Source organism: Jaculus jaculus, chromosome 3, assembly GCF_020740685.1.
Source record: "Jaculus jaculus isolate mJacJac1 chromosome 3, mJacJac1.mat.Y.cur, whole genome shotgun sequence".
Taxonomy (NCBI): Eukaryota; Metazoa; Chordata; class Mammalia; order Rodentia; family Dipodidae; genus Jaculus; species Jaculus jaculus.
Window position 1 is genome coordinate 115,852,842 of NC_059104.1, and position 26,141 is coordinate 115,878,982.

At 35.3% G+C, this 26,141-nt stretch overlaps 1 protein-coding gene across 2 annotated transcripts in view; it reads left to right on the top strand.

Annotated features, from left to right (window-relative positions):
• Positions 1–11,295, top strand: part of Pgr (progesterone receptor) — a 78,488-nt gene extending 67,193 nt beyond the window's left edge. For both annotated transcript variants that reach the window (XM_004661913.2, XM_004661914.2), the window contains 3 exons: positions 1,204–1,334; positions 5,662–5,819; positions 11,140–11,295. In XM_004661913.2, the coding sequence (XP_004661970.2) occupies positions 1,204–1,334; positions 5,662–5,819; positions 11,140–11,295 (445 nt within the window). The remainder of the gene's footprint in view (positions 1–1,203; positions 1,335–5,661; positions 5,820–11,139) is intronic.
• Positions 11,296–26,141: the final 14,846 nt, after the last annotated feature.

Sequence of the window (26,141 nt, forward strand, 5' to 3'; positions counted from 1 at the left end):
TGCCACATTTTGTATCTGGCTTAAGTGGGTACTGAGGAGTTGAACCTTGGTCCTTGCTTTGAAGGAAGCACCTTTACCTGTAAGCCATCTCTCCAGCCCCATAATTGTCCTCTTAGTGATGGTGTTTCCAGTCTGTTTCCGATTCAGAAACAGCAGTGACTACACTTAAATACATCTGAACTAATCAGTAATGAAAGATTTTTATAGACTGGTAGTGTTTTTGCAGTTTGGGTCTTAATTGTATTTTTTGTGGCAGTTATTTTTCCAAGTGTCACCAGGGCTATATGGATATTTTAAATAAGGTCAAATTTGTTGATCTTTCCTTTGTCATTGATGTTTGTGGATTTGATATTGCTAAACTCTTATTTCCACAAAGATAATTTAACTAGGAATGAGTGTCAGGTTTTTTTTTTAATTTTTTTAAATTTTTTTTAGCATTACCATGGGATTTAATGTTTTCTAATTTTATTTTATTTTATTCTATATTACTATACATTTCCCTTAGAAAAGTTCACAATTTGCTAAGTTTCTAGGAACTGAACCAATTCTTCCATTGAATTACATACAATGTTATATATACATACATATATAAACACCTATGTGCATATGAGTATACATAAATACAAATATGAACACACATATATATGCATATGTACATACATACACATAGCAAACATATGCATATACACATGAAGACATGCATATACACACATAAAATAAATGCATGTACATATAATACACACATATATAAATGTATACACACACACACACACACACATATATATATATATATATATACATTTACACATACATATATACATTTGTTGGTGTGTACGCTTTCAGAGAAAACCTTAGCAGTAAATAAAGTATTTCTCAGGAACATTTAGCACCACATACTCAACTTCTGCAACTGCTCTCCTGTCTTCCTTCTGCTATGTAAAGCATAGTAATAAAAGAAACTATTGATTTTAATTGTGTATATTTAATGTTATTTTCTACATTTAAATTTTCTTTGCTTCAAAACTTCAGCACTATACTGCATTAAAGTTTTAAAAAAATTACAATTCCAAATATTGTTTGCTTATCAAACATATTAACTTATTCAAAATTATATTCCCTGACAAATTACATAAACTGGCTAATACGCTGTGTGTGTTTCTTTTCCTGTTGATTTTTATTTTTGTGTGTTGTGCATGGTGCAAGACAGCGGATGAAAGAATCATCATTCTATTCACTGTGCCTTACCATGTGGCAGATCCCACAGGAGTTTGTCAAGCTTCAGGTCACCCATGAAGAGTTTCTCTGTATGAAAGTGCTGCTGCTTCTTAATACTAGTGAGTACAAGTAACTAAAGATATTTCACTTTTTACTTCTCAGTTCATAAGTGTCAAAAATATGACCACGTAATTACATAAGAGGACTGAATTCTAGATTGTAACTGCAAAGGAGAGATACTCAATATACTATAAAAATTTTATAGATTTTTTTTATTATAGGAAATTATTTGGATTGTTTTGCATATTTTCCTGATTATTATAAATGAATTAATATTACATAAACACAAAAGATGCTCCCTTCTATCGCTTCTCACAAGACATTCACAGATGTATTTACTATGTTAAGTGCACAGTTTTGTTTGAAACTACTTTCCCTACATCAGGAGAGGTTGACTGTTACAATACATAGTTGCAAAGATCCGTAACAGTGCATTTGTCACACACACAGTGCAGTGGGTTAATGAGGAAAGCTTAAGCTACTGGCTCTACCATTTCCTATGGCTTAGAGTCTACCTGTCTATAAATGAACCCTGAATGAGTGAGAGTAGAATATGAATCAGGAAAGAAAATAATTAAAATAGCAATAGTTACCCTTGTCTGTGTTCTGTCAATAATCAGGCAGGTTCAGCCTTCATCGGTACAATTGGTACTTCCTTTAGTCAAGTGATTTGCAAGAAAACCACAGGGAGCTGCCTATAAACTTAGGTTGTAGTGATCCAGGCCTCTTTCTCAGCAGCATCTTTGCAAGGACTCAGGTCTAGTGACACAAATCTCAGATGGCTAGAGTACAAGAGTCAAGACAAGAAAAAGAGCTAGTATACTATTTCAGTGGAAGGTTTCTTCATGGAAACTATGTGAATTATACTACCATGTTCCATTCATCCTAGTCAAAATTCTAATGGAGAAAACTTCAAAAAGTGTTTGAAATCTACAATTAAATCTAGGAACATAAATAAATAAGCATTACAAATGTATAAGAAGAATTGGAAAGCTGTAGTAGCTCTTATAGTATAGTAGAAGGATGGGTACATTCACTTATTATCAGAAAAGTCTATATTATATTATAACTAAAATGTTATGGTGGGCACTTCCGAAATCAATGAATATAGAGCAAATACATACTATTAATAAAACATCTTTATATTTAGAGAAACATCAGATTACTTAGCATAAATTTTATCTTTTTACACAACCAGATAATTGAGTTAAATGTAAACATCCAAATTATCAAAAGATAAAATCTCAAATAGGAAATTTGGAAATGGGAAATGTACTTTCTTAAAAATATAAATTCAATAGGAAAGTTGATAAAAGGTAATTTGATAGCTGCAAAGTTATGGTGGGCACTTCCGAAATCAATGAATATAGAGCAAGTACATACTATTAACAAAACATCTTTATATTTAGAGAAACATCAGATTACTTAGCACAAATTTTAACTTTTTACACAACCAGATAATTGAGTTAAATGTAAACATCCAAATTATCAAAAGATAAAATAATAAATTATCTTCAAATCTCAAATAGGAAATTTGGAAATGGGAAATGTACTTTCTTAAAAATATAAATTCAATAGGAAAGTTGATAAAAGGTAATTTGATAGCTGCAAAGTTATGGTGGGCACTTCCGAAATCAATGAATATAGAGCAAATACATACTATTAATAAAACATCTTTATATTTAGAGAAACATCAGATTACTTAGCACAAATTTTAACTTTTTACACAACCAGATAATTGAGTTAAATGTAAACATCCAAATTATCAAAAGATAAAATAATAAATTATCTTCAAATCTCAAATAGGAAATTTGGAAATGGGAAATGTACTTTCTTAAAAATATAAATTCAATAGGAAAGTTGACAAAAGGTAGATAGTTTCAAAGTTAGACTTCTAGTCTGAATTAACAACTGAAACAGATCATCAGGAATAGGTGACAGGTTGAACACATACAAACACTTTTTAATCTCCAAAACTACACGAAAATATAAGGAAATGGATTTGTAAAGAAATTATCAAGAAAAATACTTTTATTTTCACATTTAAGGTTGAGTTAGCTATAGGGACTTGGACTCTTAAAAAAAGGTGGAAATGTTTAAAATGTCTGTAAAGTTTGAAGTAACTTTATAGATCATAAATATGCATATGATATGCACCTAGATGTACATGCAAGAATTATGTATTTAAATGAGTAAAGATGGCAAATTATTCTTGAGAGACTCCATGATGTATTTAGAATCTAAGTGGAAACTTCAAAGCCAGAGTCTGTGCTCTGTTCTCTTTGGTTTGTATGTGTAGCTTTTTTCAAGAGACACAGAAAGGAGTAAAGGTCTGGCTGAGGTACAGGGACAAGTAGAAATTTATTTTAAGGTTCTGAACTCTTCACTGGGCACATACAACTGCTTTTAAACTAAATGCACTTCCTCATGGAAACATTTTGGATCTTGACTCAGCAAAATAAGGTAAATCGAAAAAAATCATGTATTTTTTGTCAATTTAGATATGGCTACCGAAAAAAAAAAAATCACTTGAGGCTGAAGGATTATGTGTAGAAGTGCAAGTAAGAAAGAGAAAATAAACTAGGAGCTGGGGACTGTGCTAGTAAAGGGAGTAGAGCCCTGACAATGGAGTGAAAATATGAGAACTAACAATTGTGCCTGAGATGTAAATTAGAGATTTCAGAAGAAAATATCTAAATTTGGGTGCATAGGTCAGTAATAATCATGCTTAGCAGGCAAAAGGCCCTGGGTTCAATCCCAACACACACACACGCACACGAACACGCACACGCACACGCACATATACACCAAAGCAGATCAAAGGTAAATATAAATAATTAGCTAGGGCTGGAGAGATGGCTTAGCATTTAAGCGCTTGCCTGTGAAACCTGAGAACCCTGGTTCAAGGCTCCATTCTCCAGGACCCACGTTAGCTAGATCCACAAGGGGGCGCACGCACCTGGAGTTTGGTTTGCAGTGGCTGGAGGCCCTGGCGTGCCCATTCTCTCTATATATCTGCCTCTTCCTCTCTCTCTCTCTGTCGCTCTCAAATAAGTAAAAACAAACAAAAAAAAAAAGTTTTTAAATAATCAACTAACATCATACTTCAGCTAAGTGTATACTTGCTAAAGTAATTAAATATGAATGTTTTCCATCTCTGTTATAATTTAATATTGTTCTGTAAGTGTTGAACCATACAATGAACTGTGATTATGAAATAGCTGCAAGAGCCAGGCATGGCATAATGGGGTACTCCAGGTTGATTTTAGATTTTTTTTTCTAATTTTGATCAAAGAATTAAATGAAAATAACTGAGAAGGATAGCTATTAAAGTATTATATTTATTGAGGGAAGTACAGAGCCAAGGAAAGGCACCCATGTGTTTAGTGATCACACATGGTGAGCCTGGGAAAACCATGGAAAGAAAAAAGAAAGTTCAAAGAACTCCTGCCATGTGGGGAGCTAGAGGGGATAAAGAGCCCATGTGAAGAGTAAAGGCTAGCAGGCTTTGTCCTCTGCCCATCCAGGGGAAAACTCACTAGCAGCTGTAAGGTCCCCAGAGATCAGGCAGCTCAGAGAGTGTGCCCTCCTCTTGAAAAGATATTTATACTCTTATGGTGGTAGACCTTGCCTTCTGGCTCAGGTGAACCAGAGGAACAGCTAGCTAGTTGGTTAGGGCTAGGGGCTGTCTCAGGAAGGGGCTAGCTGTGATACCAAGTTCTGGGGGCTAAATTTGATAAACCACAATGTTTAAATCCTATGAAAGACCTCCCTCCCAGGAGGAGTCTAGGCTGTTTGTGAAAAAACAGGTCTAAGGAACTAGGCAAGAGATAAGAAATCAGATCATCCTTGATTTCTAGCAAATGCAGACTTTCCTGCCTTTTTTACATTTAGGATCCCAGTCACTGTAACTGCCTACTCCCTCTCAGTGGTAATACATGCATGTAATTCCAGCATTTGCAGTGTAGAGAGAGGAAGATCAGTAGTTCAAGGTCATCCTCAGCTACATTTTGAGTTTAAGGCAGCCTAGACTATATCTCAGAAAAAGGGAGACTTTTTTATACTAAGAAACAGAGATAATCCATCACAATTAAAGCCAAGTACAATCACTAACATGCCAAATATAAGAGAAATATTAATAGTATTTTCCATTATAGGTAGAAAAGCATTACAATAACTAGTAAAACAAAATTAAATTGAAAACAAAGAGTTAAATTTTCCAATAATAGTAATAAAAATACTTGAGATTTTTTTGAAAAAAATAAGGTATATTTTTAGTTTTATTAAGAGTTAAATATCAAAAGGAATCATTTAGCTCAGAAATTGATACCATAAATTGCAGTCATGTTTTCAACATAGCTTCTACTTCTAATTGTATTTTTACAGTTCCTCTGGAAGGGCTGAGGAGTCAAAACCAGTTTGAGGAGATGAGGTCAAGCTATATCCGGGAGCTCATCAAGGCAATAGGCCTGAGGCAGAAAGGAGTTGTACCTAGTTCTCAGCGCTTCTATCAACTTACAAAACTTCTCGACAGCTTGCATGATGTAAGTACTTTGTATTCCAGGATATTTGTGAATATCCTCTGAATTTCTCTAATCTTTTAAATAGTAAATTAATATTTTACTTGGCATGGTTTCCTCAAATTCATGCCTGTACTTGTGTTTTAAGAATATTTACATTGGGCTGGAGAGATGGCTTAGCGGTTAAGCGCTTGCCTGTGAAGCCTAAGGACCCCGGTTCAAGGCTCGGTTCCCCAGGTCCCACGTTAGCCAGATGCACAAGGGGGCGCACGCGTCTGGAGTTCGTTTGCAGAGGCTGGAAGCCCTGGCGCGCCCATTCTCTCTCTTCCCTTCTATCTGTCTTTCTCTCTGTGTCTGTCGCCTTCAAATAAATAAATAAAAAATTTAAAAAAATTAACAAAAAAATTGTCTAAAAAAAAAGAATATTTACATTGCAATGCTCAGAATTCACATTCTACTTTTCTAGTAGTTTGATTTTTAGTATAGAGCATTCAAGTAACATTTTACTTCAGGGTATGTGTGTAACTTCAGAGTAATTTACTGGCTGACAGAAATTGATAACATTTTTCAAAAGAGATTCTAGTATTTTAAGTTATGTTTTTGTTTTGTTGTACTGAGAACTTTAATACCTGAACATACTGTAATTTGATCATATTCTTATCCCATTATCCTCTTTTGTCCCCTTTCCTCCACACCACTCCACTGAGGACTCTCCTCTTTTTAAGTAGTTTTTGCCCTATTTTGTTATATCATTCCTTTTGTACTCCTTCATCCTCCATGTCAAGACGTTGATGGCCTCTGAACAGTGAAGATCTCTAAAGGTACATGCAACTACTGTGAACAGGTCATGAATGCACTGGTATGCTCATGTCATGAGGGGAGTGCTCCAAAGTACTTCTTCCCATACTGTGGCTCTTACATTCTTTACACCTCCTCTTCCACAACATTCCCTGAGCCTTGGAGGGCATGATAGAGATATCTTTATTTAGTGTTGAGCTCCCAAAGCCTTTTATTTTTGGCTTTGATGATTTTTGAATCCACTGTATATACAGTAAAAGTATGGATTTGAAAAATATGAAAGTTCTGTGCCACTTTGGATGGAATTGTGAGTAACATTGCTAGTGAGCAAACCAGCACTGTAGATCAAAAGGTAAAATATGCAAGTATTTCAAAATTCTACTTTTCTAGGACATAAAGAAATAATTAATCAAGGATTTAAATTCTTTAAATTCTCCTCATGATGTTGTTTTTATCCTTTGCTATGGTAAGCCATTCAGAAATGTACAACACCAGAGCAGGTTAATAAAATAAGATATATGTGGCGAGACAAGCTATGTTGAATGCAAGGTTTTATTATTGCTGTGATCTGAACCCACATTAAAGTAACAGTCATGGCATAAAAAAGTTATCCATGCACCAGGTCAGCTCGTAAGCCCTTAGTTTTGAATCATGAGCAGCTGTCAAGACTATGAGCTATCTGAATTAAATCTCTAATGAAATAAAGTAAAAAGCATACAGGAAAATAAAGTGAAAAAGAAGAAACTTGAATGACAAAGAACCAGTAAGAAAAATCAAAGACCCTCAAAGAAATAAGAATGGTATTATGTCTAAGAAAGAACAAAATGAACCATCTAGCAAGAAAATACCTTTGCGTAATTAAACACAGAAATTTTAAAAAATGATAAAGGTAAATAAATATAAAGTAAATTTTCAGAAAAATAATTTAAAAACTTAAAACATAGAAAATAAAAGAAAAATTTAGTGGATTAGTTATGAGAGTTTCATCCTCAAATTAATGGAGAGTTTCAGTAAAAAAAAAAATAAATAAATAAATAAAAAAGATAAGAACATCAGAGAGAGGAAGTTTTGAAATAATAAAAGTTTCTGAGTCTGAAGGATGTGAGTTTTCTGTTCTTTTTTTTTTTTTTCATTGTAGAGACATGGTCTGGCTATGTTACCCAAACTGACCTCAAAGTCATAGGAATTCTCCTGTGCTCTAACATTCCTGCCCAAGGATGTGGGTTATCTAACATTAAGGACCAAATAGTACATAGTTTACCCAAAGTACCTTTTTATCCAAAGTTAAGCATACCAAGAATAAGAAGAGTATCCTAGATATATCACTGAGAAAACAAACAAGTCCCATATAAATTATTGGCATTCAGGAGAAGATCAAACTTCCTAGCTATAGTACAGAAAGTCAGAAGATTGGGGCTGGGGAAATGGCTTAGCAGTTAAGGCATTTCCCTGCAAAGCCTAAGGACCCCTCTTCAATTCCCCAGGACCCATGTAAGCCAGATGCACAAGGGAGCACATGCATCTGGAGTTCGTTTGCAGTGGCTGGAGGCCCTGGCGTCCCATTCTCCCTTTCTCTTTGCCTCCTCCTCTCTCTCTTTCTCTCTCTCAAATAAATAAATTTTTTTTTTTTTAAAGAGCAGAGAGACAACTTTAGAAAAGAAGAAGATGATGATGACAATAGTGGGACAATGCTTGAGCAATGCCTTCAGAATCTTGGGCTAAAAAAAGAAAATTCTAGCTTAACAACCAAACAAGTATGATGGCCCATAAAAGCCATTTCCCACTTGCAAGCTCACATAATTTTTTTTTCAAATATAACCTTTCTCAGAAGTACTTCAGGAAATGTTACATCAAAACAAAAAGCTGCAGAGATAGAGGATTGAAGTTGATGACTCCCAGACAGTAACTTCTCATAACAATAAGAAATCCTGATGGGAGCAGCCATATAGAAAGTTCTAGTAAAACTTTTCAAGGAAAAAGAAGTACCTAGGAGACTGGCAATATGTGTGATCATATCAAAGTGAATTTTGCGATTCTGCCAGAGTTGTTGACTGTGACCTTGTGACAAATGTGGAGGAATTAACAAGCAAACAAGAACACAAGGTGATGGGCTTCTGCAAAATGAAAATGAGTCACACAAAAGAAGAAAATGCCTTGCATCAGGAAACAATACAGATATTTCTAATATAAATGCAGGATAGTGGTTTGACCAAGAAGTAAAACATAACTGTGTATAGAGAAGGGGAGAAAAGAAGCTATGACTGAGAAGCAAGTTGTGCGGCAATAAAAAAAAGCATTTTCCATAGCAAATATTTAGCCAATAATAGCAATAATGGGTGACAGACTTCATTAGAAATATACAGATAAATGTAAGATTCACGGTGTACAAAAAAATTGAAAGCAGTTATGTCTGAAGAGCTGGAACAGGAACAGGAAGATGTGTCTCAGGGAACTTCAGCATTTGGTTGCTGGAGCTGTTTTTCTGCTGGGACGTGTCTGTGATAGTATTTGACTTCTAACATTATTTACATAACTTACTTGGATAAAAGTAAGTTATGTAAATACAAGTAGGTTCTGAGGAGATGATTCTGTTAGTAAAGTACTTGCCTTGTAACAGGAAGACTTGATTCAGTCCTTAGTAGCCACTTAAAAAGCTTGCATGGTGACATGTTAGTAAGACCAGCTCTGCAGTGCAGAGGAGGCGGAGGTAGATGGATCACTGAGGCTGCTGGCCAGCCAGTTTAGCCTACAGGTAAGCTCTAGGCCAGTGAGAAATCCTACCCCACAAAAGATGGATGACATTCCTGAGGATGACACCCAAGGTCATCATCAGGCCTCCATATGTGTATGCACTTCTACACATATGAACACACACACACACACACACACACACACACACTGAACGTAGATGTTGGGTTTAGAGCCATAGGCCCATTATCTCAGTTACCTGGGAGACTGAGGCAGGAAGGTCACACATTCAAGGCCTTCCTGTACAGAGTTCAAGAATAGCTTTGGCAATCTAGCAAGACCCAGTCTCAAATGATGGTGTTTTATAAAACTTTTTTTTTTTTATTTTTAGGATTTATTATATAGCTCAGTGGAATAGTGTTTACTTGGCCCTCCTATGGCCCTGGATTTAGATCAAAATGAATTACATTTGGTTATTGACTTAGAGCCAACATTTTGTTATGAAACAGTCTGGTTAGCAAATGGAACTTATGAAATAATAGCAGTTATTTGTCGCATCCGCCTCGACCAGCAAGGAAGACACAACCACCAGTACTTCTTACAGCAGTTTATTCAGGCAACTTCAAGCTTCATCTCCCCCGAGCCTCAGCTGGGGATTCCTTATAAGCACACTCACTTGCGCACTCACTCCGCCCAATCACTCCAGGCCACGCAACCCCTCCAGATGAGCATCAGAAACCAATGAGCGGCAGAGATGGCAAACTCCTCCAAATATGGACTTGTTTGTCCCGAGCACTGAACTTCCGTCAGGCGCCATCTTTAGGGCTTGGCCAGGGGTACTCTCCCCATAGGCCTTGGCCATGCGGGCCGAGGGGCTCCCCACAGTTATTCACACATGTATTGGGTCTAAAATTGTATATACCTTTTAATACATATGTATGTATTAAAAGACAAACTGAAAGCTGGGGAAATAGGCTCAATGGGTAAAGTACTTGCCATGTAGACATGAGAACTTGAGTTCAGCTTTCAATAACCCATGAAATAATGCCAGTTGTTGTGGTACATAACTGTAACCTCAGCACTGGGGAGGCTGACACAGGTTGATCCCTAGGGCTTACTAGATAGCTAGTCCAGACAAATCAGTGATCTCTAGGTTCAGTGAAAGAACTTGTCCCAAAAAAAATAAAAAAGTAAATAAATAAATAAGGTGGACAGTAACTGAGCTGCACATCTGATGTCTACTTCTGGCCTCACATTTATGCATAGACACACATGTATATGCACCTGCTCACATGTGCATCACATACATGCACACATACAACACATGCATACAAAAATAGAGACAAAGAACAATAAACCAAAATGTTCACCTTGGTTTTCCTGTGGGGATATGGATAATTTTCAGTTAATTCGTTCCATAGTCTCAGGATATTGCATCATGAGTTTTACTTTCTTTTTCTAAATATATTTTTACTTATTTACAAGGAGAGAGAGAAGGAGAGAAGAGAGAAAGACAGAGAAAATGAACTTGGTAGGGCCTTTAGCCACTGAAATGAACTCCAGAGGCATGGACCACTTTGAGCATCTGTATTCACGTGGATGATAGAGAATTGAACTTGGGTTGTTAGGCTTTGCAGGCAAGCACCTTAACTGCTGAGCAATCACTCAACTGCTGAGCAATCTCTCCAGAACCAAGTGTTACTTTCCATAATACTTTCCATATTATTCCAGATAATAATGGGGGAGAAAACAGCTAGACAAATATTGACACTGTTAGAAAACTGAGTTATCATGTGTGAACAGCACATGGATTTATGATTGCTCTTACATGTTTCCTACTCATTTGTTACACCAACAGCTTGTCAAACAGCTTCACCTCTACTGCTTGAATACGTTTATCCAGTCCCGGGCACTGGCTGTAGAATTTCCGGAAATGATGTCTGAAGTTATTGCTGCACAATTACCCAAGATTTTGGCAGGGATGGTGAAACCTCTTCTCTTTCATAAAAAGTGAATGTCATTGTTTATTTTTTTCTTTTGGAAAATTAAATTTGTGGTATGTCTTTTTTGTTCTGGGTAGGGTTATGAGGTCTTGTGTTTTTATAATATTCTTCTGAAAGCCTTACATTTATACATATCATATTGTGTAAATTTATGAGAAAACATGTGAGACTTTAATTTTCATTTGTAAAGTAGAACTTTTAAAGTGCTTTTGTGTACCATTATTTTAAGATTTACAAGATTGAAAAATGACTAAAATTTATTGTTGAAGTAAACTATATCTTATTCATATCATTCCATACCATTTAGGTGAGGATTTTTAACTTTTGCATCTAACAAATCTACTTGAATAGGAGAAAAACCTTACACTACATACTAAGAAGCTATGCTACTCTGCTACCTCCAGGTAGTCCCTTTTGTCTCCCAGTTAGGTTTCCAAACATGAATCTTTAAATGGTAACCAAAATTTAAATATTTCTGGAGGAAGAACTCCATAACCTGAAACAGATTGTATTTTTATAGTAAAAAAAAAAAATACAGAAATAGAGTTCTTAAACCCTGGAATAAATTGATGTTTCTCATCATGTATTGTGTAAGCCCATTTGGAAGCAGAGTTCTAAGGAAGTTACTAAGTAGTCATATCATTATTGTGATATCATTGAGGTGCTATCGGGTTATAGGGTTTTGCAGATGTTTCCTAGGAGAAGGTTGTCCTCTCAAATAAAATGTTGTAGGTAGAAATATAAATCAGAAGAATTGATGATACGTTTGTACTTCTTACCATGTGTGGCAGATGAAAAGTCAGTCAACCTTACTAGTCCTCTATTTCCCTGCCTTTAAAAGTATTTTAATGTTAACTCTCTTGCCACATGTTTCTAATGGCCAGAGGTTCTGCTTAGTACCTTCTTGAACAAAGAAAGGCAGAAAGGAGGGAAGGAAAGAAAAAAGGAGAAAAATAAAGAAGGGAGAAAGGGAAATGTTTTCTTTCTCTACTGCTTACACAGTTGGGATTGGTGTACATTTTCATTGAAGCATAGTAGGTTAGGTGAATCACGGGTAGAAAATTTCTTGAGTGCCTCTGATCCAAATCTAAGAGAGATGTTTTACAAGTAAATTGATCTCAGGTTGAAAACTTCTGAGTGCCTCTGATCTAATTCTATGAGAGTAGCTTTAGGAAATACTAGATGGTGGTCTAAAGCAAAATAACTAATGATATGATTAGAAAATACACAATTCACATTGTTATTTGAACTGAAAATATTTCTTTGCAAGACAAATCGTTCTTTCTTGAGGCAAGTCACTGAAGATCCATTATTTTAAAAGGATGCACACATTTGTAGATATGCATGTAGTGATTATATATGCACATATGCCAAGTTCAAGTTCATACCAGTGGTGGAATTCAGTTAGCTATTATTTCTTTTATAAAATAATTTGTATCAATTTTATCTATATATTACTTTTTAAAATTCAGTGAAATAGACATATTTCCCATAAATTTCTTTAAAAGTAGACATATCACTACCTTTCTAATAAAACATATCTTCATATTGATGAAAAATTATTATTTAAAGATAATCTAGTAAAAAGTCTATACAACAATTTCTGCTATACATTGTTAATTACCCAACTGTTTCAATAGGCAAATACTTGCAGTTAATCAAGAGACATTGTTGTACTATTCCTAACAAATCCTAATGTGACCCAAGGTAAAGGGTGTCATCTCATCAAGAATTTATCCTACTTATATTTCTAAACTGTTAAAAGTAAAATCTTCAATTTCTCTAAAAAAAATTAACTATGGCATATCTACAGCAGTGAGTTATATAATTTAAATAGGGATAAAAATAAGTGCTAACCAGGACTCATAGCTTGGACTCATTTGATACATGTGTTAATTACTTACACTGAAAATCTTTTGTTTATGCCATTCAGTGAGAGGTTAACATGAGTAAGGAAATGCTCTCTTCCTTACTATGTCTACTATATATGTCTTTTCTGCAGTGGATGTGAAATAGTTTATAATCTTTAAAGTATTTTATTTATTAGAGAAAGAAGCAGATATACATAGAAGAGAATGGGCACACCACAGCCTCTAGCCAATCAAACACTCTAGATATTTGGGCTACCTTGTGAATCTGGCTTTATGTGGGTACTGGGGGATCAAGCCTGGGTCCTTTAGTTTTGCATGCAAGCACCATAACCATTAAGCAGTCTCTCAAAGGCCTGCTTTATAATCTTGATTAGTATTTAGGTGTTCATAATTTTCATACACATATGCATATTCTTTCTTCACTTTCAGGTCAAAGATGTCATTCTAAAAAGGATCTAATTATGTCACTTTCTCACTAAAAAAAAATGTACACTGACTTCTAATCAACTGCTACTCAGTGCTACATATTAGAATTTTTAATGGAGCTTTGAAAAATTACCATTACCATAAAAGATGGCTCCAGCCTTGCCAATTATGTTTCAATTGGCCAACTTAATGTACTTGTCATGTTTCTGCCAATATTTATATAACATCAGTTTCTCTGGAAGAAAATCCCCTTGCTGACACCAAGTCTAGGCATTCATCAGCCTTCATGACAGCCTTCTATCATTTCTACAGTCTTCCTGAGTCTTCTAAGCACAGCTTTGATTCCTTTGGTGGCCTATCCTTCTGTGCACCTCTGAATTACAGTAGTGTGCAGTTGTACAATTCCAACTGTTCCACACATCTGGGAGCCACTCAGGTAGGACAATAGCACTTCTTGACTGAGAGATAATTAGCATATTCTGGTCTGTTAGCATGGGTCTCTGTCATCCTTTGGTTATTTTGCTCAGTGTTTCTACCTGTGACTTTATTGCTTACTCATCTCTGTATTCTCAGGCTTTATATACAATTTCACTCTCTTCATCATCTTTAAAATTTCTACCTTTTTCTTATTTTATGATATTTTACTCTTTATTGAAAGTAACATAGTCAATATATACAAAATACTTTATTATGTATTCAATAATATTTATGCTTCCCATGCTAAATTTTGAAACAGAATGAACAGAATCTCATTTTCTCCATTAAGAAAAAATGCAGCTGAGTTGTTTTGTGTTACAAACCTCAATATGAAAATTTTCCCCATTTCTGACTTCAAATAGTTCTTGAGTCTACTGTTAGCATAAGAAAACATGGTAATAAGATTTATGGGAATTTGAAGCTAAACAAAGGCTAGATATAACTCAAGAAAGTTATAGCCTAGTAGTAGTATAAACCACAGTGTCTGAAAAGTAATGGACAAATACTTTTTGAGTATGTACATTTTAAGTCACAAGATTTGATAGATACAAGGCATTGTGCCTATATAATCAGTAAGACAGATGCAACATAGGTGTTATTTTAAAAATTAATCATGAGGCGTGGTAGTACACACCTTAAATCCCAATACTAGGTAGGTAGAGGTAGAAGGATCACCAAGAGTTTGAAGCCACCTGAGATTACATAGTAAATTACAGGTCAGCCTGAGCTAGAGTGAGACTCTACTTCAAAATTCCAAAACAAAAAAATTGAATAATTATTTAATTTAGTCAAGTGTCAACAATTCATTTGCATTTAGTGGATAAGTACAGCTGTTTATTGAAAATGTTTTTAATGTCTTTTTCCCATAACTTTCATCACAATAAAAGTATTTTGAAGGTCTCTCATATGCAATGGTTAGCAGAAATTTCCTTCTGTGAAGTGGTATGGATTATATGACATCAGTAAATATAGTCAACATTAATTTTTTGGGCTATTAAACTCAAATACTAGACCCTGAAATCACTAGGTAGGATTATTTATCTGTCTCTTGTTACTTCGAATTAAAACAGTAATTTAATGATAGTTGTCTTTTCCCTCTAGCAGTTTGAATTTCAAAATAAATTTTCAAATTTGATTCAACTGGGCAGGAATAAAATGTGTTAGCCATGGGGTCAAGTTTTATTCTGATCCTTGTTTTGCAACCTCGTAAGAATGCTCAGTACTCTTGATCTTGATCTTGATCTTGACCCACACTTAAATGTCTAAACACTAATCTTTGATATTTAAGGCTAAGCATACAAAGAGAAAAAACATTACTGAAATAACATGACATTACCGAATATCTAGTCTTTTAATCTTTTACTCTATAAATTCTTACTACCAACATCTCCATTATTTGGTAGTTATCATAACCTTTATCTTCATTTTTCAGGTCATGTTATTTTTGGTTGCTCTGAAGTAAAATTAAACCATAAGATCGTTAATAAAATACATTTCTGAGTTAAAGAAAATATTTCCCTTAAAAAGCTCTGAAAATCCATGTGTTTCTACAGCAGTGATGTTATTAATTTTGCTTTAAATATTTAAAAATGGCACTTTATGTTTAAACTTAATTTTTAAACTTTGCTTACTTTTTAAACCTTGTTTAAATAAATACCTTTGAAGCAATGTCATTTTGAAAAGCACAGAATCATTTTATAGCCATTATAAAGGGAGCTAAGTATAAAAACTTGCATCCATGTGCAACATACAGATTATTATTCTTTTCTTTGTAATCACTGATCTTTTTAAATTATTTATCTTTAAAAATTTCATGTACGTATATATTTTGGTCATATTTACTCCCATTACCTTATCCCCTTACCAGTCCCACTGACCCTCTTCTCTTTCCAAGTGAGTACCCTTTCCAACTTCATGTGACCACTGAGTTTAGTTAGAGTTTCTAGCATGATTATGGGTAGAGAGCTATTTACAGAAGCATAAGCATAAGCATCTTAACATTGGCTATAGCAAAAATAAATTAAATCAATGGCACTCTTAGTTGGGTAATACTGTGCCATTGTGTTTGTCACATTTAATATTAAAATTTATTTATATACAGGTATAAAAATATGATGGATTTCTGTCACAAGAAAGTCTTCTAAATAGCACTAGTACATGGGCCTATAACTTCTAAATTATTATGATAGTTAGGGATTAGATAATTAGGAGTTAATGATGGATACTATGGTCAGGGCTGACCTAGGTTTGTGCCCTAGATCAATTTGTTATTTGCTGGCTAGATTACATTTCATTAGATCTTGCTCAGCTGCTCTTCAATTAGTAGAAATAGAAATAAAATATATACAGGTGCTCACAATTGGCATTTTCCATAATTCTGTTTTTATTTAGTCATACCTCTGGCAGTAATTTTTTTTTTAATTTTTTTTGGTTTATTTTTATTTATTTATTTGAGAGCAACAGACAGAGAACGAGGCAGAGAGAGAGAGAGAGAGAGAGAATGGGCGCGCCAGGGCTACCAGCCACTGCAAACGAACTCCAGACGCGTGTGCCCCTTGTGCATCTGGCTAACGTGGGACCTGGGGAACTGAGCCTCGAACCGGGGTCCTTAGGCTTCACAGGCAAGCGCTTAACCGCTAAGCCATCTCTCCAGCCCCTCTGGCAGTAATTTCATCAGACGAGTCACCCTATTCTATAGTGAAACCAGGAATCTAGAAAATACAGTTGATTCATCTCTACCTCTATCTACTATGTACTGATTGATTTGATTTGAAAAGTGTTCAGTTAATTTCTTTCCTTTCAAAAGATATTCCTTTAATTTTAGGAGCTATTTCATAAGAAATCTAAAAAACATAATATCCTTTTATAAGTATCTAAAACTAGTAGATGTGATTTCAACATTTTTAATTATCTCTTAAAAACACGGAAAGCTTGAGTAGAGCACAGTCCCTCCAAAATTCTACTCTGTGTACTACACGTTCAGATGACTCTTACTGTGGTGGTAATGCTACAAAATCTGACAATGGGGTCCAAAATCAGTTTAAAAAAAAACAATTTTAATGAACAAAGCTTGTCAATTCCTACATTGCTACCCTCACTAGACTAAGTCGTGAGGTGACTATAATTAGAAGAAATTCACCTGAGCTAGTGGTTTCACTGTTTTCCTGATTCAGTGTTGGGCAAAAAGTATACTCTATAGCTATCTCCATTTACCACCTGCCATCTATTTAACATACAATTGTTCCAAGTGTATCATGTAGTAGGAAATTCTCCCTGCTACTTAATAGCAAAATTAAGTAAAAAGCATAAAGAAACTAAATGTTCACCCATGAGGCAGAATACAATTCAACCTTGATTGGCCTTATATCATATTATGAACCCAATGGGCCCTGGGTTTCAGGTTCAATTGCATTGTTGAGACTCAGGGAAAATGCCCCCCACACTACCAATTCTCATAAATAGCAAAACCTACACCTCCAGTGTCTGGCCCGAATCAATATAGCCACAACAACGTTAAAAATAAATGCTGGATGGTACATGCCAGTCATCTTATCACTGGGGAAGTTGAGGCAGAAGGCTAGCAAATCTGAGGCCAGCCTAGGCCACACAGTGAAACCTTGTCTCTATTCTTTTTGAATATAAAGAGCAAAGAGTGGTTTCTTTTAATAGTTTTGCTTCCCTATAATTGTAGAAGATTTAAGCATTTGGGGTGCATTGGTGACAAGCTCAATATCAGCATTGGTTTGGTTGCTACTAAGAGAAGAAAACAGAGGGATCATTGCCTCCCTCAGAGTTGACAACAGTCCAGGGCAGAGCACTGGTCATGCCTGGAGGCTGTGCCCAGACTTGTTCAAGCTACTTGCAGCTGTAGAGCTTTGGAAAGCTCTTGCAGGATTGCTGGAGGAGTCCCAGAATGTCAACCTCATTTTCAATTTACTGGCTCTAGTTGCTTTGTGTCAGGCTGACCTTATTGTTAAACACGGGTTTGTTTGCCTTCTTACAACTCATGGAGAAATGAGGAAAGCATTATTTTAAAGCTGGTTGAAAGCATTTAACTGACACAGCACTCTCAGAGAATTGTGAAGTTCATAGCCACCCACACTTAGTAGAAAATGTGGGGTCTTAACTTTGCAGGGTGATATCACTGTCGTGGCACATAGTTAGACAACTATGAGTAAAATATGCAAATAGTAATGTAAAGAGATTTCATAAAATACAATGTAGTTTATTTTTATTGTCTTTTATAATTGCTCAATGTCAACTCCAGCTGTATCCAACTTACCAACCATAAATTATTTTAAAGAAAACCCACTAATATATGTTTTTCTCTTGTCAGTTACTATGAAGCTTAACATCTCTGTCTAGTGTATTTACATACATTTTACTTTTTATTATTAACTATTTTAGCCAGCAGAGGTCTTAAGCTTTTGGCCATGAGAGACATCTTTGGATTCCCTTGTTCTCAGAGAAGCTTCTATTTTAAAGTATATGTTCACTTAACTATGCTTCTGTTAAGATACATTTTTATTCCCCAATGTATGAGCCTTTAAAGATTAACATCCATATTGTTCAATATATTTTATGGAATCTTTACTTGATGGACAATTTTTTAATTTTTAACAGCCAAACAACCAATGGACTTTTTTAAAATAACTTTCTCAATTAAATTCTGAACTAGAAATTGGATGTCATAATATATCATGTCATTATGTTTTCATCTTCTAAGAGCCTTACAATTCATAAAAAAGAGACAAAAGAATTTTTTGAGAATTGATACAAGTGTACCACATTGTTGCCAAAATTTGTTCTCCACTGGGTAAAAATTCTTCCCAAGATTTGCTTCAAATACTAAGCCTGGCATCTGATATGACTAGTGGTAGGGTTTCACATGGAGTCCTTTTGTTCATCATTTTAAACAGTAAAGTACCTCAGGACTGAAGCAGACCAAAAATGAACCCAACATGGCTCAGGGAAATTTTGAGGAAGAGGGGGCGGAAAGAATGTCAGAGTCACATGTTGGGTCATGATTTGCAGAGACATTTATCGTACCAATAACTGTGGGCTAACTCCACAATGCATGACCCATTTACATCAACAAGGAGGGTCCATTGGGAGGGGGTAGGTCATGGATGAGCCTAAACAATGGTACCAAACTGCCTGTATTTGCTGAAAAGAAAACTAATAAATTAAATTTTTTTTAAAAAAGTAGCTCATTTGACCTGAACGCTCTGTGTTGTACTTGTTTGAAGTGTACATGTTCACTGGAAATATCTGAACAAAGAGATATTTTATGCAAAACAATTTTGAGAGAACTAAAAAATAAAAATAAAAATAAAACCCTTTCACTGACTTTCTGAAAGAAGGAGCATCATGAAATGCAGACCAAGGAAGGACTAGATATGATTGCTCATGTTGCACGGAGCACTCCTGCACAGGAACCAGTATTTTCCCTGGATTACTGAGCAACAATCATGCTAGTATGCTGCAAAACTTGAGAGGTTGCATATCTTGATCACAGTATGCTAAATGTTAGGAAAATATTGATCACTATTCAAACAAGATGTAAACATGCTCAGATGATTGCTTTCTGGTATTTAAGACAATTATCTATCTTCTAATTTGAGGTTATATCACTATTTAGGGGGAAAACACTGATCTATAATCTCTATTTAGCTGTCAAATAATCATAATTTAAGATCTTAATATTTCTCTATTAAAAAGAAAATAAAATGACTAGAACCAAGCTATCTATTTCAATTCTGAAAGTTGAACCAAAGTACCTCTTTCAACTCATTAATATGCCATGGACAAGTCTGTTATCAATGTTAGTATAAGAAAAATATGTTCTATAACACAAATTAAAATAATTTTATTATTGGTGGTGGTAGAAAAATTGAAAAGTATTACTTTAAGTAATGTTTCATTTTTCAAAAACTAACTATAAAGTGTTCACTCTGGTAGACCAGTTATCTAACTTCCTCTTCCCTAAACAGCAATTAGAGAGAAGAAACAGAGAGTGCACTGTGAGAGCTATAATGGAGAAAGTTCAGTGAACCTATTAGAGCAGGCAGCTCATGTTAGACAAAGATATTCTGAAAAGTCAGATTTAAGACATTGTCTCAAAGTGGTTAAGGAGTTAGCTGAGAATTCAGGGTCAGCAGGAAGAGAGAGAGGATTCCAACTAGTTGAAAGCTGAAACATAAACAAGGATAAGCACATGCATGCTGCGTGTGTGTGAGTGGGGTGGTGACAGAGAGCCCCCGGGCCAGTGCAGATGCTGTGACTGACGAAACTAAGGTCCCCATTCATTCGTATCTTTGTGTGCCATCAACTTACATGAAGACTTGTTTCTGTGTGAGCTAGGAATCAGCATAATGTATGGGAATACACTAAAAAATTACCTCTTCTTGCAGTATAGAGCATAGGGTTGGTGAGGGTTCTTCTTAGAGGGCAGGGAGAATGTTTTTAAGGAAGTCGCAGCCATTTGATGAATATGATGGTCATAAACATGAAGAGTTTAGGGTGATCATACCTCCTACTTAACTTTCCAGAAGGGGTTTATAAGATACAATTTAGGACTATTGGCAGAATGATGGAAGTGGATGAAATGCCCCATACAAACTGCCAGACAAAATGCCAAATGTCTGATTATTTGGCTTCTGTGTTGAAACTGAAAATTCCTCATCTGGAAAGAAAATAAACACCAACAAACCGGTTTTTCCAACTTTCAGAATCCAAACAAGTTTCCAAACAATCTCCACCTGCTCACCACCATCCTCTCCTTTGCAAGGGCCTCTGGCCTCCAAATCCTGTTTTATGTACCAAGGTTAGGCAGGAGTAACAAGTAGGGGAGAAAGGAGTGATGAGCTGGGCAGAAATACCACAGAGTAGACAAATCCTTTGTATAGGTTCTTCTTCAGATGCCATTACCCAGCAGTTACAAAATGGGTAAGTAATAAAATGCTTGTCCAGTATCTTGACTTTATGAGCCTTCCAAAGAGTATGGGGAGCTGCTGAGTGACAGACCAGGAAGCAAACTTGCATTTTAAGAGTATGTCCACTTCTTGTAGGTGAAAAGAGCCTTATGTTTGGTCATGTCATTCAATTTCCATCAAGGACTAGCCTTCCTTTAAACTCCAGCTAGCCAGACAGCAACTAGGAAAGAAAGAAGCTTATGGCATGTGTGAGGGCTATAGGAATGGAGTTTCCTTTATTCTCACGGGCCACTCTTGGCATTTACCCATTCTGGTTATGAACTCAATACTGTTGTCATATGGGTTTTGAACTCATCTGTTCTCTGTCGAAGTCCTGTGAGGTACTGTGACTTTAATGGCTTGATATTCTTCATTCTTTGTTGGCTGTGCAGATTTCTCTAACTGATTATTTTGTTTTCTGTCTGGCCTCTGCTCTATGGTCACCATGTCCTTTCAAGATAGCTGTAGTTCCTATTACCTGCTCAGACAGCATGCAGAATGCAGGCTTCTCTAAGACTACATGTCAATGACACAGGCCTTACAGCTGTATATATGCACACAAGCCACCATGTTCTTTGACTTCACCTTACTGCTCCACATGATCAGTGGCCCACCTTGCCTTCTCCAAGATTTAGTCCCAAAGCATGGGAAATACGACATCCTTAGCCTACCTCTTTCTTATTCTGAATCATAATAGTCTCTTCCTGTGTTGTCATTTAGAGGCTTTTTCTGGGTCTGTAGCTGAATTCTTGTGACATAATCCTAGTATCTCCTGTGACCAAGTCTGTCTCTTGTGGTTAAATGTTTAACACTTAGGAGAGCTTTTTTGTCTTAGAAAGCTTTGCTGCGCATACTTGCTTTCTGAGGTTGACCAATTCAGGGAGTCAAAACTCTGTATTGACTTTCCTTAAGCATATCCACTGTAGCAACCTTAATTCTCCTCAGAGCAGCATGCCTCATGCCTTCTTCCAATTACTTGGAAAAGGGCCTAGTGCCAAATAAAATAAAACACAAAGATAAATGGATTTCAATAAGTATACACTACTGAGTGCTTGTCTGTCAAGTGGTTTTGTAAAATGCTTCCTTCATCTGTGATGCCAAAAGCTTTGCTGCACCGAATGCTGACAGACACAGGGCTGGGAAAATGAGGTGACTGTAGAATGCTATCACCACATATTTGTTCTCAGTGTCATGCTTTTTACTCCTCTTGGAATAATTTGACTGCTTTGAATATAGATTCCTCATATTTTAAGTTGAAATTTATCAAATGTTCAAAGAAACACACTCTAGTATCTCTTAGTAAAACTGCTGTCATACTTGGCCTGAGAGGTAGGGAGTCATTACTTCTCTGTCACATTCATGCCTTTTGTTCTGAGAACATAGTAGTAAGTCAGTAAGTACATTCAGCACACATATAGTTTAGCTTCATGTACATCATGAGTAAAGTTCACACACTTAGATTCTCATTATCAAGTGAGAATGAACATAAGTTAGAAATAAAGGCTTTGCCAAGAAGGCAGACCTCTCCACCTCTGTATACCTGGCATTACCCAGGTAATAGATACAAAAATATGGAAAGTAAGTAATAGACTCATGTAACACCTTGTATCTATCTTCAAAAAAAATTCTATGTCTGTTTTTAAATTACAGGTGGATTTCAGAGGAAATTTTTTGTGATTCACCTAGAAAAATTATTTAGTTTTGCTCACCCTAATGGGTGGCATGTATTAAGTGATGGTATTTTAAAATACAATTTTAAATTTATTTTTATTTGAGGGAGACAGAGAGGATGGGCACTCCAGGGCCTTCAGCCACTGAAAATAAACTCTAGGCACATGTGCCACCTTGTGCTTACGTGGGTCCTAGGAAATCAAACTTTGGTCCTTTGGCTTCACAGGCAAATGCCTTAACCACTGTTGTAGTCAGGTTTGCATTGCTGGTAGAAATCACCCAACCATGCATAGCCTGTGGGAGAAAAGAGCTTTATTTTGTCTTACAAACTTGAGGGGACACTGCACAATGGCAGAGAAAATGATGGCATGAGCTGAGGGTGGACATCATCCCTGGCCAACATAAGGTGGACAGTAGCAACAGCAGAGTGTGCCAAACACTAGTAAGGGGAAACTGGTTATAATACCCATAATCCTGTCCCCCAAAATACATTGCCTCCAAGAGGTGTAATTCCCAAATCTTCATCAGCTGGGAACCTAGCATTCAGAGCACCTAAGTTTATGGGGGACACCTGAATCAACCACCATAATTACTAAGCCATATCTCCAGACCTGGATGGTATTTTTCATTAGATATGGATGTATGTATTTTATATGTAAACATTATATGTTGGTAGTATCCCCCCCTCCCCTTTTCTGAAGAGGCCCTAGATGTAGGGCAACCCCATGGGGATTGTTTTGCAAATGAATCTTCAATTAAACTTTTTTGAAAAGTAAATTTTTCCTAGTGTTATACTATGTGACAGTAAGTAATAAAGTAAATTCTTTTGCTCTCATTTTAATGAGTTAAAACAACCAAAACCTTACCAAAATTACCTAAAAGGTGAATATGTATATTCAGCATGTTATTCTTTATTTAGTTTTTTAGTTATAACCAGCATTCAGTTTGCATAATATTATATGTAGTATGAAATGGAAAATTAATAGAGGTTTACTGGTATGTACTTTTTATGATGTGTGCATTTTAATGAGGAAAGGAATTATTTTTCAGACAGTTAAATCAGAACCAACTACTTAATAATAAAAGCAAAATAAAATTAGCTCATATCTAGTAAGATATAATAATAGACAGTTTTGATTACATTGATCAAGAAGTTTTATATTTATTCTATGAATACTATTTTTACATGAAACACTGCACTTAACATTAAAGAGAAAGAGATGTAATTTAATTGTTGATAGAAGCATATTTAAAACTACGATTTAGCACTGTTTTCATTATAGGAATATAATTTACTATAGTACAGGAAATATGTTCTGTCAATAAAGAATATAAATACTTACAATGTATAAGAGCCTTGTTATGTTTATAAAGACAAAGATAGCATAATATGTTAATTGTAATGCAAATATATTTGTTTCTTTTTAATCATCTAGTAGATTGGACAAAAAGAAAATTTTATTGGAACATGTGGCCATAAATTGTCCCTACAACACATAAAAGTGTTCCATTTATTACTGGCTATTGCTTTTACCCACCTGCATTTAGATATACAAATTAAAATGATGCTGAAAAACTTTATATTTATATGAAACAATATGCTATAGATTTTTAAATACTTAATTTTAATTGTTAGTAGATTATTTTTTTACTTTAACTATTTAATGAATAAAAAATATGTGTAGTTGGGTATGGTAAAGAACACCTGTCCAGCACTTGCAAGGCAGAGGCAGGAGGCTCATTGTAAGTTTGAGACAAGCAAAGTGAGTTCCAGACCAATCTTTGTCTTAAAGAGAATGAAGAAACCATGACAAGTCACGTGTTAATGAAATATGTTTAGAGGAAAATAAATTAAATCCAACATTAATCATTTTAACCACATATTTTTATTGATATTTTCACTCTTAATGAGCTCTAAAGCCAAGGTATATTTTATTATTCAAACTATAGTAATTCCATTAGTCAGATGTAAATCACACGTAGTGTGTGAAGCCTTTCCTTGTTAATGCCCAGGCAATGTCAAGTGATATGACTGCTATCAAACTGTTTTCCATGCAGAGGACGGTATGAGCATTTATTTTTTATTAATAGAACTTTGTGTTTAGTCTGTATTCATATCAATTCTTATTTAGATGGATTGGTTATAACATTTAGGCTGATAAAATTTCCAAATTTTGGTCCAAGTGTTTGTTGTGCTGTTTTAGCAGAGGGTAATTATCACTAAGAATGTTTGAAAAATAGAAGACACTAATACATTAGTAACCTGGTTAACCATGGCAAGCAAAAATGGCAAGAACTACTGAGTCGGAGCATAGATACTTATGAATCACTTGACAGAGCACCAATTTCAGACTCATTTACAGTGTCAAATAAATACCTCATAAGACCAAACAGCAGTTTTAAGCGATAGGTGTGTCCTTACTCTGGAAGGTAGTTCATTGTGATCTTAGTACTCTCAGCTAAGATCTTGAGCCTTGGCATCTCATCCTAGGAAATGGAAACAGTATTTAAACACAGACCTTTACACTTACATAATTTCATATACAAACTCACTTTATAGGCCAGAAACACTTACACAAATACCATTTTTCCCTAAGTAATTTGTAAATGTATTCTAAAACTCATTGTTACTACCAAATATTCTAGGTCATAAGTAGATAGCATTAGCAAACTAACATATCTTGGATCACCAAATACATGATTTTTCATAATCCAAACACACTAAGTGTACTGGTTTACCTATCTGTTGGTTGAAACTCCTGAACTATCTAAACACAAAAATTAAAAAAAAAAAGTAGAATACTGATTTGGCAAAGAAGTCATGGAACATGAAAGAAGGCCATTTACACGAAAACCCACCCGGAGGGTAGGATTTAAAGTTCGCTGTGACTCTTCAACCCTCACTCTCATGCATAGCTCAGGAAGTATCTGTTTCTACAGACTGGTGTTTGGAAATGGTACATCTGAAATTATGTCTTAGAAAATATGAAACTTCACATCCCCTTTCTAAATAAAATAAATCACTATTATGATTTAAGAGGTCTTTAGTTTTTGGTAAATTTTATTAAATGATTTTATATTTAAAGTTCATATATAAGGATTTTCTACTGGTTGGTCAGTTAATAGAGTGATTTATGAACATTAAGTGTGTATTTTTATGGAAGAACCCAGCTGAAGAGGGTATCTGGGAAGGGGGTGATGTTTGTTCCTAAATTATCTGGCTGTCTAAGGTGGGATGAATGCATTCGACACTTGGCTGATAGTTTATTTCACTTCTGCTATGTGGTTATGAAATATTAGGGGATAGACACACTTATTTTATGATTTTTTTTAAAAGTGTATTGAATTCAGTTAAATATACCACATAGAGTGATTTCTCTAGTGTGTTCCTTGTCTGCAGAAGGGCTTACTTTGGAGTTTCTGGATAAATGTCTTTTC